The 13,437-nt window shown below is 39.9% G+C and overlaps 1 protein-coding gene across 1 annotated transcript in view; it reads right to left on the bottom strand.

Annotated features, from left to right (window-relative positions):
- DOK6 (docking protein 6) overlaps positions 1–8,982 on the bottom strand; it is a 252,832-nt gene extending 243,850 nt beyond the window's left edge. The window contains exon 1 of the mRNA XM_075142169.1: positions 8,917–8,982. Within this exon, the coding sequence (XP_074998270.1) occupies positions 8,917–8,982 (66 nt within the window). The remainder of the gene's footprint in view (positions 1–8,916) is intronic.
- Between the last annotated feature and the right edge of the window lie 4,455 nt (positions 8,983–13,437).

Raw genomic sequence — 13,437 nt, 5'->3', positions numbered from 1 at the left:
AAGAATCACTAATAAACGAGTAGACAATATGATTAACGTAGTATTTGGCCTTGCATAATTGATGGAGAAAATGACGTTTATTAAGAATGATATCATATGAGAAGCTGAGGACCTTCAGTGCCTGCTACAGAAGTCAGAGAGATCTGAACGTGTTTAGCAACTGAAAGGACCACGCACTGAACAGCTCTAGCTTGCTTTTGTTGTGCCAAAAAATCCCGAATGGAAACTCTATATCCTGCTGGAGCATTCATAGAAACAGTTTAAAAGTACAGTTTCAAGAAGAAAAATCGTTACTGTTCGGAGAAAGTATTACTATTCTAACTGCATCAACAAAAATTACTCTCATCAGCAAAACAATTCCATTTGAAAGTACATTATTCTTATCATATAATCTAGTGATTAATAATTCAGTATATCAACTTCAGTTAAAATGGAAGTTTTCTCCATTCTTAGCTAAGCCTCATATATTTTATTTTTTCACATTCTCTCATCACATTTGAATTAGATAATACATTTACTGCATCAGGTAAATACTTTATCAAAGGCTGCATTCTCAGCCTTTATTTATCTGACTCACTAGTCAGATAAATAAGTACAAAAAATAAAAGCAATTATAATTAATATAAATTATATTTACCATAATAATGCCTAAAGGAAAACCTCAAATGTAGTCTCCTCTTCCTAGGCGCTGTACAAAACAATAATTATCACTACTCCTTCAGAAAACCCTTTTTTATTGTTATTTTGTATCACTTCACAAATTCTTTTCTCTTTGTGGGAAAAATAAATGTTTGTGTGAGAAAAGAGAGTATGCCAATTCACTCTGAGGGCAGAGTGAATATTCCAAAAATATTCCAAGGACAAAGAACAGAGAGTATTAGAACTATCATGTGCTTCCTGCTCAAAAATGGCCCTAGTATGGTTCTACTTTTGATATTAAACTTTGCTATTAATTCTTTTTGCAATGAACAGGTAGGGGAAACACGCCGAAGAGCCTTTTCCAGTAGGCAGATAGTGTGTAACTTTTTTCCCCAGATCTAGTCAATGCTGTGTGTTTCTAATTCCTTACTGACACTTTAATGAATACAACCTTTCCAAAGTTCAGTCCAGATATGCTGGAGCTGATGAGGGCCAGTTTGGCAGCTGAACAACAGAGAGAAATAAGATCAATCTTTTAAAAGATTTACACATTTTCATTAATTATCTTCCTAATTTATGTGCATCTGAACTGAACGTTAATTCCTCTGAGGCTCCATTTGCATGGTCTTGTAACCTCTCAGTATGATGGCAATGACACGTTTCACACATTACAATTGTTAAAAAGCTGCAAAATTATTTTGTGGTGGAGCTCACAGAAAGGAAGTATATTTCATCAGTACCTTACAGATTGCATTATTTTTTTCCTTAATTTCTAAGTAGCATTCAATATTAACATTCATCTTCAAAACTCTTCACGGTTTTAGTCCCAGCTTTCTGAACAAGACCCTGCCTGTTCTAGTCAGAAGGAGTACTCCCGGAGTTAGCATATCCAATTCTCCAACCAGCTGAAAATCTCACTGTTTGGAAATCTCTTGACTTGTATGAGGTTTTCAGTTCTAGTGGTTTGCTAGCTGCACTAAACAATCATGCAAATTTTCTTCTCAGACATGATGCATGGGTATGTATTCTGAATAGCAAAAAAAATTAATATAAAGCATTTATGTGACACAAAAGTGTTAAGATACAGTTACAGCAAACCCTACTCTCCCTCAACTCTTCTTTATAAGTTTGCAGTTTTGTCCTACTACATACAAACTTTCTCCACAAGATTAAAAGAGTTCCTTTTTTATCTTTGTTGACCTTACTAAAGAATAATCATAGTATTAATCATAGTATAGTTGAACTATGTATTTTATCTGAAAAAAGTTTTCAACAAAACGATGATCAATTACAATAATACACCAGTATCTTTTTGATTCCTAGAGCTGCATTGCAAGTTGAAGAGATTAAAAACAAAATGCAGCACAACGTTTACAATTATTATTTTAAATATAACAGATCTGAATGGCTACAGTATACAGTAAAGTACCCACATTTTGGTTCACTAACATGTTATTAATTTAAAGAACAGTGAGGGATATGAATCAGCATCCATATATATTAAAGCATTTTTCACCTTCAACAAAGAGAATAATTTACATTGCTCGCTATGACTGCATATGAGTGTATTAACTATACTATGACATTTCTGAAAAGCTGTTCAACTAGCAGATCTTTTACACAAGCTAAAAGACAAACTTTCCAGGGTAATGTAGACCCAAACCCCTTTATTCATCTTTAAAGAAAAAGAAGAGCATTTCATAGTGTGCTTTTTTAGAAATTTCTCATTAGTACCTATCTAAAATGTATTCTCTATACAGTCATATATATAAATGTACAGCTAACAACTGATTCACATATGCTGTTGCCTGAATATGTTGTTGCCAGGCAACCGCTATAAAGCACTTTGCACTGCTTGCAAAAATCTGAATGAATGATTCGAGGCGAGATTATTTCTAAAAAACTAGGAAGAAAACTCTCTACTGGAATGACATGAATAATTCCTTGTGTATTTCAAGGATTCATAGAGAATGTTCCTTCCATAATTACCGATTTGAGAAAGGACAACTCCTTCGAGTAGGATTTGAAGGGCATTTTACAATAAGGAAATTCACGTTCTATGCATGCAGCTAATGTTCCTGCCTGGACTCTGAACCAAAGCCACCGAAGTTAATGGGTTCCTTTAAATTGACTTCAGGGTCTTTTCATCAGGTCTTTAATGTCCATCGTAGGACAAAAATGACAGACTCCTAAATGAAAAAACAAAAAGCCATCACCTCACAGGAGATACAGATAAACTCTCAATAAAATTTTACCATCTCATGATATGCAAGTGAAAGATGTCAAGTCTACAAATACTTCTTTGTATAATCGTCACACAGCTAAGGTATAATCTCACTGAGGCTAATGATATTACACACGAGTAAAAATAGAAGCATCTATAATCCATTGATAACATGGATGTCATATGCTATCTGCAAAAGAGAAACTATTTGTCCCTTTAAATAAGTGCCATACATTACAAAATTAATAGACCTTTGGCTATGAGACCTCTTGAGAATTAAGAGGTGGAAAAGCACGTCAAGAGAAGCAACTGGGAAACACAGCAACTCAAACATGCCTAATACAAGCCTGACTCACAAGTTTCTTTAAACATAAAGATTAGCATAAAAAATTGTTGGACTTTTTGTCCTTGTTTACAATGGCTGCAATATATTTCCCTCCATTTCCTGCACAATATGCTCAACCAATAAGAACTGATCAAAAGCTCAAAATGATTGTTCTTTCCATAATGACCAAATTGGAAATCCATATATTTTCCATTTAATTCTGCAAATCCATTCATGTAACTGTAGCAAGAGAAAGTATCGAAAGCAGTAATTATTGGTATTTTAAATGATACTTTCAGTATTAAGTAGTAAATGTGACTAGATTCTTTAATGGATTACAGTGAAATCCTTTTAATTCCATATCTCAGGTTGTCTAGAACTAGCGAGAAAAAGGAAGTCCTTTACACAGAAGGAATCTAGCATCTAAATCCTGTCAGTCTGGAGCTTTATTAAAATTAAAATAAACTCATTATAGATAGGAATTAAGTTTTTAAAGTTTCATTTGAATCATTTTCATGCTCTGAGACGTGATTCGTAGTTGACGTCATCCATCAGGATGCAGTTATAAATGGTAATCTCGGTGCTTTCAAACAGGCTGAGCAGATTTCCCATAGATAATAACATCAAATAATCTATGGAAAGTATATCCATTGCAGGCTGCACTATTTGCTTGGGTTTTTTCATTTGTTTGTTTGTTTCTTAGAATATGCTAGGCAACTCAAAGAAACAGAAGAACCTGTACTCTGTATTCATCATGACCCACTTGCAAAGCTGCTGCCATCAATCAATGTAATCTCAAACTCAGGACATTTTGCAGATTCCTTCGCTTTCTTCACCCTAAATATATACACAGTATCAATTAAATGTTAGGATTTTGTAAGACACCTACTGCACTATTACAAGAGGCACCAAACTGCAATCAGAGGTTCGTATTCATAGCATTGTTAGGGCTGATTGAAGACAGGGTTAACAGCAGAAGGAGAAACACCATGTTCATTTCCAGAAAAGGTACCTGTAATGATCTAAAAGTATGGTTAAAAATAGGGTATTTTATATGGTAAAACTTGTCATTTGGTGACTAAGAGCAACCAGTTATTTATTACTCAATCAAGACTGACTGGCAGGTACAATTTTCTCTTCAGATAGCAGTATTAGAGTATAAGCTGAACCACTCAGGAAATAATTCTACTCAGTATGTGGAAACACATAAAAAAACCATATTTATTCACCAACTGAGTGAAAATTTCCGTTAGATAGGATTCTTTTGTTCTGTGGCCAAGGCGTGCCAAAAAAAAAAAGATAAAACCAACCAAACAAAAAGATTATGACTTCGAAGGTTGATATGGGTCAAAACAAGACTATCGAAGTGATACAATGCTCGTTTTTAATTAGACTTCCTAACGTGACATCAAATTGCTTTCCTTCTAAGAAACAGCACTTCAACAAGGCATGAAATCCTCGCAGCTTAGTTTATTAGGAGGTAACAAAGGGATTCAATCTGCTACAAGAAAGTTTCAGCCTATAAGCACAGTCAGCGCAGTACAAAATTGTGTCATATGAATTTTAATGCGACACAAGTATGAAAGATTCCAAAAGAACAAAGGCAGCACAGTCCTGTTCCACGCTACACAAATGACCTATTCTGATCTGAACAGCACACCACATTACAATCAAATTTATTTCAAAGGAGGGTCGCACAGGTCAAATGTAATGGCTGCAAGAATGAGGTATTTCCTTTATGTAGTATTAGAGAAAAGCAAAATATCAAACAGCGCAGGAATGCCAGAGCACTGAAAAGAAAGGCATATTTAGGCTTCAGGGAAACAGATTTTAAAAAGATGTTTTAATTACAGTTATCCTCACTAGCTACAGTTTCTAAGTTTCACAGATACTTGCGATGCCTCAATGAAGACGTCATGTATACGTGTGAGATTGTCTACTACATAGGCTTTAATACATATTTAAAATTTCAAAGCACCTTAGAAATGTTTTAGATACAGCTCATGCTTAACAAAAGTAAGGAGATAGGCTAAGTGGTCTAACCAGCTGGATGTCTCTTCGTGGCCTGACACCTCCACGGCAGAAACCATGATCTTCCCAACGGAGGCAGATGTCAGATTCCAGCAGCAACAGAGAGGCTGGTAAAGCTCCTCATTTTGGCATGCTGACTATCCAACCCTACATCGAAAGAAGCTACTTTAACAACATAGAGATATCAGAACAATGGGGTCTACTTGAAAATACTGGACTGTCAGAAAATTTACAGGAGCGCATCAAGATGTAAATCCAATGGTAGACGAGCACTTGATGATTATGGTGAAAAAAAGGCAAAAAGTCTAGATGATCAGGTATCAGTAAACAAAAAGTAAGGGCAAACTCTTGCAGTACTTCTTGGCATGTATTCCCATCAAGACTTAGGTCTCATCTTTGACTTCAGATAACCTTTCTGACCAGAATCACTTATTGATGGCAAAATAGCTCCGAATCCTGACTGCTTGGTTCAGAATGGACCATGACTGCAGACAGCACTCACACATACTACGAATTCAATTTGCATGTATGTGGGGAATAGATAGACAGGGTAACTAGTACTTAACGCAAGATATAGCTGTAGTAAGTCAGAGGTAAACATGTGATACCTTGTAAAACAAAAACATTCATAAAGAGTTTCTGTTTTACAAAGTACAAAATCAATAAAAGGAGGCAATCAGAAGACAACTTACAACTTGGGTTTTTGAAAACTAAATTCTTGGAAAACTAAGTTCTACCAGAAAGTTCATACCAAGTCAAAGGTTGTTGGTTTGTTTTTTTTTTTTTTAATAAAATGAAATATGCTATCTGATTTTCCTCTGTGGTATTATGTTACTCAGTTTTACCTGAAACTTCCCAGGTTGCATTATATTCAGTATCTTCTATTTGATTCCCAGCCAGGGCTCCCTCACTCACAAAACAGGACAGAATAAAAGCTGCATTGGAGGAATTTCCGTAATGAGTTGGATACCAGCCTAAAAGTTAGAAGTAGTTTTATTGCCCAAGTCTAGCACTAAAATTGGTATTAGTCACTTTGGCTCCCCCAGTTCTAATCAATCTACTTTTCAGGAGACATCAAAAATATTCAAAGAATGTAGACTATTACGACCAAAAAAAAAAAATCAATAACTTCCAGTGTATAAGAATGAAACCTAACCAGCAAGAGATACAATTCTATTTACATATTTCAAAATGATCTTAGCCTTCGTTTCCAGAACTGATAGCTCTCTTCCCTCCTTTCAGTATTTTTTGGAGGTTAAAAATATTCATTTGTTAAATGACATTTATATCCCTGAAAACTGATGTATACACCTACATTATGACAGCTCTAGTGTAATTCATTAAGGTTTGAACCTGGAGATAGACATAAGAGAAAAAAATACAAACTTTTAATGTTTCACTTGGTGAATAAAAATTGCATTAATTTAGAAATTCAGTCACCAGAATCCAATTAGCCATGGATATATTCACACATATTCATACCTTTCAACCATCACCTCTCATTTGAATTTTGATGCTATTTTCTATAAAATATAATCCATTTTACATTTTACATTGTATTTAATAGTTTTATTCAGATGTGCATCCCCATATGTCATATTTAAGCTTATACTACCACCTGCCTGAGGCTGTGTAGTCTGAATTGTCACCCCCACACACCTCTTCAGTAGGAGAAAATCTTCCATAGACATTGTATGAACTGTTTCACTTCTGCTTAGTGTAGAAGTATGATAATCATTCCAACCATGAATAATATCCACTCCAAAAAAATGCAGTTATACGTCCCCCCAAAAAAATCAGATTAACGTCTTCAAAACGAGATATTTAAGCTACTTAAGATATGCTGCAATGAAATATCACTGTCTTCATAATTTCATTTTCACAAGGCAGCAAGTATCATCCAAGATTACTGTAATATGAACTCTACATTTGTTGCATATATGCTATACACATAGGTATATAAAAGTATTCACATATATAGAGGTATGCGTATACATAATTTCACACTTAAAGGACTGTGAGATACCTTCAAATACAGATTTGCAAATCAAATAGATTAACTCTGCCTCCAACCACCAACATCAAGGTGATGTGCTACCATCATCTCACTGCTTTGTTTTGGGCCCATCTAATAACACTGCTGAGCTGGGAAAAAAAATAACGAGCAAAGGTTAAGCAGAGGACTGCAGAAACAAACTAAGACTTAGAAATGGCTTCTTCAGATTGACTAATGCTTGACTGATGCATGGAGTGATTCTGGGGTTGCAAAATCATTAGTAAGAGCATCTATTCTCTTTGGATTTACACCACCTCTCAAACATTTGGAGTTGGCGCTATTAAAGGATTCAGACCAAACTCTCAGTGCTCTTTTGGAATTAACATCCCTGCCAAGGCAGCAAAGTGCTCCAAAGGTCAATTCGTGATTAGTCTCCCACCATCCTGCACACTGTGTCTGCAAGCAAAGCACAGCATCTGGGGGGAAGGGAGAAGCGGGGAGGAGGAGGAGATAAATATTAGCACTGAGATAAGCTCGCAGAGCAGGACTTGGAGGAGGCTGGATTTCACACGGCCCTTGCTCTAGGTTTCGGGGGAAGTAGGAGGGAGGCTGCCCACCTTCCTGGAGGGGGGAGCAGGTAGGGACTCTCCACTTTTCTGCACACCCAGAGAAAAGAAACAAGGTGAACCCAGGAAGAACCCCAGCCCTCCAGCCCACAGGAACCCTGGTCTTTTGGGATTACTCGCAACATCAGTAGCTGTGCAAGCCGGCAGAGGCCTTGGGGCTTCCAGCTCCCCTGAGCCTTCCCGTTCTCACACACACACAAAGGGTAGGAGAAAGCCCAAACTGATGAGTCCCGGGAGCGTCTGAAGTTTAGGAAATCCTGGCCCCTGCACGCACTCTGCTCCAACTTGACTGTCTTTTCAAGGCTTGCTGCACCTCATCAGGGAGAGTGCCCAGGGCCAATCTGATAACCCGGTGTTATCTTCGGCCTCGCAGAGCATCCCGGGCCACCCTCAGAAAGAGGCCGCCTCTAGTTTTGATCACAGTCAGCCTCTGCATCTGCCTTTCGGTCCATGCGGCTGTCACCCCCTTCCCTCCCCGCCTGCCCCCCGGCCCGCTGCAGGCTCCCCTTCCCCAGCCCCCCATGCCCTCAGGCACCAGCCCCCCGCTTTTCCGTCACTAGCGGGCTGCTGTGGTACCAGCCTCCAATATTTTCAGACCTTGCCCTGATGGAAGACATCCCTTTCCCAAAACGGGAGAGGGAGGGAGGGAGAATCTGCGCACAAAGTTTTCACAGAACCTGCCTGCGCCTTCCTCCCCCCACCCAAGCCCCTGCCGGAGGCAGCAAGGCGAGGGACAGGCGCGGGGAGGGACGCCCAAGGCGGGTGTCTGCCCCGGCCTGAGCTGTGGGTCTCGGGGAGGACGGAGGGATGCGGCGGAGCTTTCCGCGGACAGTGACCCTGGAGCGGCGCCTTCCCGGGGAGGGGAGAAGCCGGCGCTCTCCGAGGTGCAATGGCAGCGCATCCCCACCGACACCGATGGAGAAGGGAGCAAAGTCCGAGCAGCGGCAGCAGCAGGTCGCCGCGCCTCGCGCTGGCGGCCCCGGCCCGGGGCACCGCCGCCCCCCGGGCCGGCCAGGCGGCCGCCAGTGCCTCGCCCCCACTCCGGGCAGGGCCGGCGAAGGGAGAGCTCACTCACCCCCAGCTTCCTGCTGCGGATTTTCACGTAGCCCTGCTTGACTATATCGTTAAAGTTGGAGGCCATGGCCAGCGCTGCCTGCTTCCTCCCCTCCGCGCCCGAAGTCCTCCTCCTCCGCCGCCGCCGCCTCCTCCTTCTCCTTCTCCTCCTCCTCCTCCCCCGGGCCCTCCCGGGTGCCGCCGGCCGCCGGCTCCCGAGGCGCCTCTGGCATCCAGGCAGCGGCAGGCGCCGCGCTCCGCTCCGCACCGCCCCGGGGGGCGGCTGGGGGCCGCCCGCTCCGCTCTTCCGCCGGCCCCTCGCTTCCCCCGCGCCGCCGCCCTGCCCGCCGGCCCGGCACGGCACCGCTCCGCTCCGCTCCGCCCGGCGGCGGCTCCGCCGCTGCCCGCGCCTACGGCCGGGGAGGCGGGCGGGGCGGCGGGCGGAGCGGAGCGGGGACACCGCCCCCGGCGCCGCGGCCGCGGAGCCCGCCTCCAGCGCCGGCCCTGCCCGCCGCCGGGGCTCGGGGCCGCCCGGGCTGGTGTACCCGGGGAGGCGGCGCGGGTCTCCGGGGCCCGGTGGGGTGAGCCCCCCACCCCCCGCCGCCCCCGGGCGTGACGCAGAGCTGAGGCCAGATGCGCTCCTCGGCCTCGGCGATTTTACCCACTTTTCTCCAGGCTCAGATCACGGTGGCTGCGGCCGCGGCATCCCCCGCTCGGGTGGCAGATCCCTTCGGAAACACGGCCCCGGAGGGCATCTTTCTGCGTGTGTGTTCAGGAAGCCGCGTAGACGCCCAACAACAAACATTGAAATACTGTGTCAATACAACTACCTCAATGAAACAAACTAGAATGAATCTAAACTACAAAAGTTAAAAAAAAAAAAAAAAGGCACAAGTCCATCTGAACTATCTGAACTTGAAAAATGAGGTGTCACACATAGGCATTCTGTGCCCTCCGCAGTGATGACCGTGTCTTTAACTAATCATACTGCTCCTTGAGGTGGATCTAGCAAAAAGAATGACTTCTGAAAAAAAAGCATAATGTTTAGAAGAGATCAGGAAGAAAAAAAAAACATGGAATTGCTTGTGGTTGCTTTAGCTATATGCAAAACAGGGATGGATAAGAATGAATCTAAACTGCTTGAGAAAGAAAAACTACAAATGTATGGGATTGACAAGAGAGTGTGTTACTACTGTGCTATAAAAATGTACTTCATAAACACTTTCAGTGAAAAAAGTTTGATTTTTATGATAAGCTTAATAAAAGCTTCATAAGCTCTTTCCCCAGGTATCTACTTTCTACTGCACCATCGCTCTGAAGTTTTATGTATCAGGAATTTGGAGCATAGAGTGTGCTACAGACTGGGGCAATGAAATATTTTTCTGTTGTTGAAAGTTTGTGAGATTTACTTCAGATTTTCATAATTGATAGAAAATATTCTTAGCAAATGGATTATGAAGTTTGTTATAACTTTGTTGCTTTTGCATATCCAACCTTCTGCAAATTAGACTTTCTCCATAAAGCTCTTTTGAAATTACATCTAGAGATTAATCTCATAGCAAATAGGAAAGATACAATCTAGAAAATTTATTATAGTGCTTGGATGATGGAATTATAAGGAAAAGCTTTGTAACTCCACTCCATATAACTATATAGGGGAAATGGGAGATAAAAGAGAGATCTTGAAGTTTCTGATTTCCAAAACATTTTTAACTGTGCTGAAAGTATTTTTGCTAGCCCACCATAAACCAGGTATAGACTCCCATTAAAAAAAAAAAACAAACAAGAATCTTAATATTATAATTTAAAGACTCTTGCGTCTTTCATTGGCTGCTGTTGGTTTTGCAGCCAAGTCTAAGAAGTGTGAAAATTATGGTACTAGGCCAAGAAAATCCTCTTTCCCCAGAATACCCCATATTATTTCATTTGTTCTGAATTTTTTGCCATTGTTAATTAGTAAATAATGAAGCAGATGAAACTTTACCTGTCCGTTTATTTTCTAGCAACTTGATTCCTGATTATATGAATTTTGGAACATCTTCTAGGAGTAAGATTCTGCATTATTTTTATCCAAGCAAAAACTTCTATATAATTATGCAATTGTTTATAAAAGATATGTTCATAAAAAGGAATAGAGAAAAATACTTAGCCTATATACAGTTGTGGCTTCCTAGGTATTTCTAGCGAAATGTTAAAAGGATATTATAAGTTTGAACTTCTACTTTGGGCAGAGTATGACTTCTTCCTTAATTTCTGTTTTAATGATATGTCAAATCAGAATATTCTGTGATTTTAGGGAGAAAACTACAGATATGCCTACAAGAGAATTCTTTCAAGACACCTTACAATATATTAAACATAAGCTTTGTTCAAAATGAGACTAGCAATTGATTAAAGTACAGAAAGCTCTTGAAGGATCAAAAAGGAGAAGAACATTTCCTTTCAATTGCCAACCAGAAAAGTACATAATCCTATTCAATTAACTGACAAAAAGACATTTCCCTTACAGGTTAACCCTGAAAGATTTGTAAGTTTGTAGACCTGGTTTCACATGCAGTCCCTGCCCCCTTTTCACCACCTCTCAGCTACACAAAAAAGTGACTTGTAGGATCTGAGAAAAATTGTATGTGCCCTCAAATTGAGATAGAAATAATGGTTTGTTTGGTTTGTTGTTTGTTTTTTTTTTTTTTTAAAGATTGTGCTGTATCTTGTACGAAAGGGGCAGCAGGTTCAGAACATACAGCATTCCTGGGCATTTTTTAGTTTTTCAACCTCTGCAGTAAGAGGTAACAGTACAGCAGAACTTGTGTCACCTCCCTAACATGCATGTCTTGTTGTCAGAACTCTACTGTTTGGAAAATTTCCTGCCAATGAAATTGAAGAACGTGATATATTTCCAAAGTTAATCAGCCATTTATTCTTGAATATATTATTTTATCATATAACATGCATGGAAAATGGTTTTAATGGTATAGATAGTCATATCTCTATCAGTAATTTTCAACAGATTTTCACCAATTATTTAATATTGTTCTTATATTTTGCTTTAAAATCCATGTACAAATTACATTATTATTATTTATTTCATTACAATAAAAATGCAATAAAGGATAAGCAAAATATGTGTAAAATACAAAGCATTTTCATTCTACATTCTACCGAGTGTAAACTAGCCAGCCTGAGCTTATAAAATTATCAGTCTGGTATTTATGTTCAGCTCTGGATAGCACCAGTCAGAATGATCAAATATTCATTTGCATATGGGTCCCGTGGGCAGTTTGTGGCACAAATGCATAGCAAGGCCACTCTGAATCACAGGAAGACAGCCGAACTCTCTTGTTACTTCCCTGCAAAAATAGTATTCTGTTCATAACACATTCATACATTGTATTTGCTGTGGAAGTCACAACTTATGAAGGAAGGTTCCCGAAGCAGTCACCCCAAATACTTTACCCTGTTTTTCTTCAGAAATCTCAGGAAGGTAAACATTCTCAGAAAATCAACAGGTACAAACTCAATGGAGCCAAAAGGAGGAGGCAGGAAAGACATAGTATGGTTCCTTCTGAAGAACACATTGCCATGAACTAATGCCTTATATATTTTGTAAAAGATTATTTCTGACACACCTGTTAGTGTGAAATCATCATTTGGAAAAGGAAATGATTCAGCAGGTAATCAAGTCACAAATTATTTCAAGCAGAGAAGTTAATTTCTAATCTACCCAACATAAATTCAATCAAATCTAATACTATTTTGGCTAGACAATATATATTGCCATTTACCTCTGTCAGAAAGTAATTCATTGAAATGAAATGATCTTCACTTATGCAAAATGAACAAATTTTGGCAGTATATGTTTTAAATCTGACTTTATATGTCTCCTATGAATGATTCTGCAGTAACAGTTAACACCGTTGCTTGAAGTTTCCAGCCAGGACAGACTTTCACCACACTTGCCAAAGAGGAGCACAGAGAGCTCCCTCTCTCAGTTTATAGCAAAGGCAGCTGTGTTTCTCCCTCTCTTCCCTGACCAAATACCAGCTGAGTCTAAAGGAGAACCTCTGGTTAAAAGTTTATCAGGGAACTGGCAGTTAGTATTTAACCAAGACATCTGATAAAAACATGTTCTCACCTAAAGCTGTTTCCAATCTAAAATAAACAGTAATTTTTATTATGATAATAGAAGTTTGCATAGGCAATGCCAAGAAAGGAACATTAGCTAATGTATTATTAATGCATTGAAAGCCTACCTTCAGCTAGGCTTCAGACAATTATTTTGCTCCAACCCATAAATCACATACTAACCAGAGTCCTTTGTGAACTAGCATGAAACATAAATCACCTAAATAGACAATATTAAAAAAACCTATTGTTTTCCATGGGCATTGTAAAAAGCAAAGCCATTAGTTCCTGCATGAAACTGCATGCATATTTATTACTGGCTTACTATCCAGACCTATAGTGCATATTCTCTCATTCCCCAAATATAGGGTAGACAGATAGGCTACATCTTACCCTGTTCTTTCTGACATTTGTCAGAAAG

Source organism: Calonectris borealis, chromosome 2 (genome assembly GCF_964195595.1).
Source record: "Calonectris borealis chromosome 2, bCalBor7.hap1.2, whole genome shotgun sequence".
Lineage (NCBI taxonomy): Eukaryota > Metazoa > Chordata > Aves > Procellariiformes > Procellariidae > Calonectris > Calonectris borealis.
The sequence above is the reverse complement of the archived record's forward strand: the minus strand, read 5'-3'. Positions and strand labels throughout refer to the sequence as shown.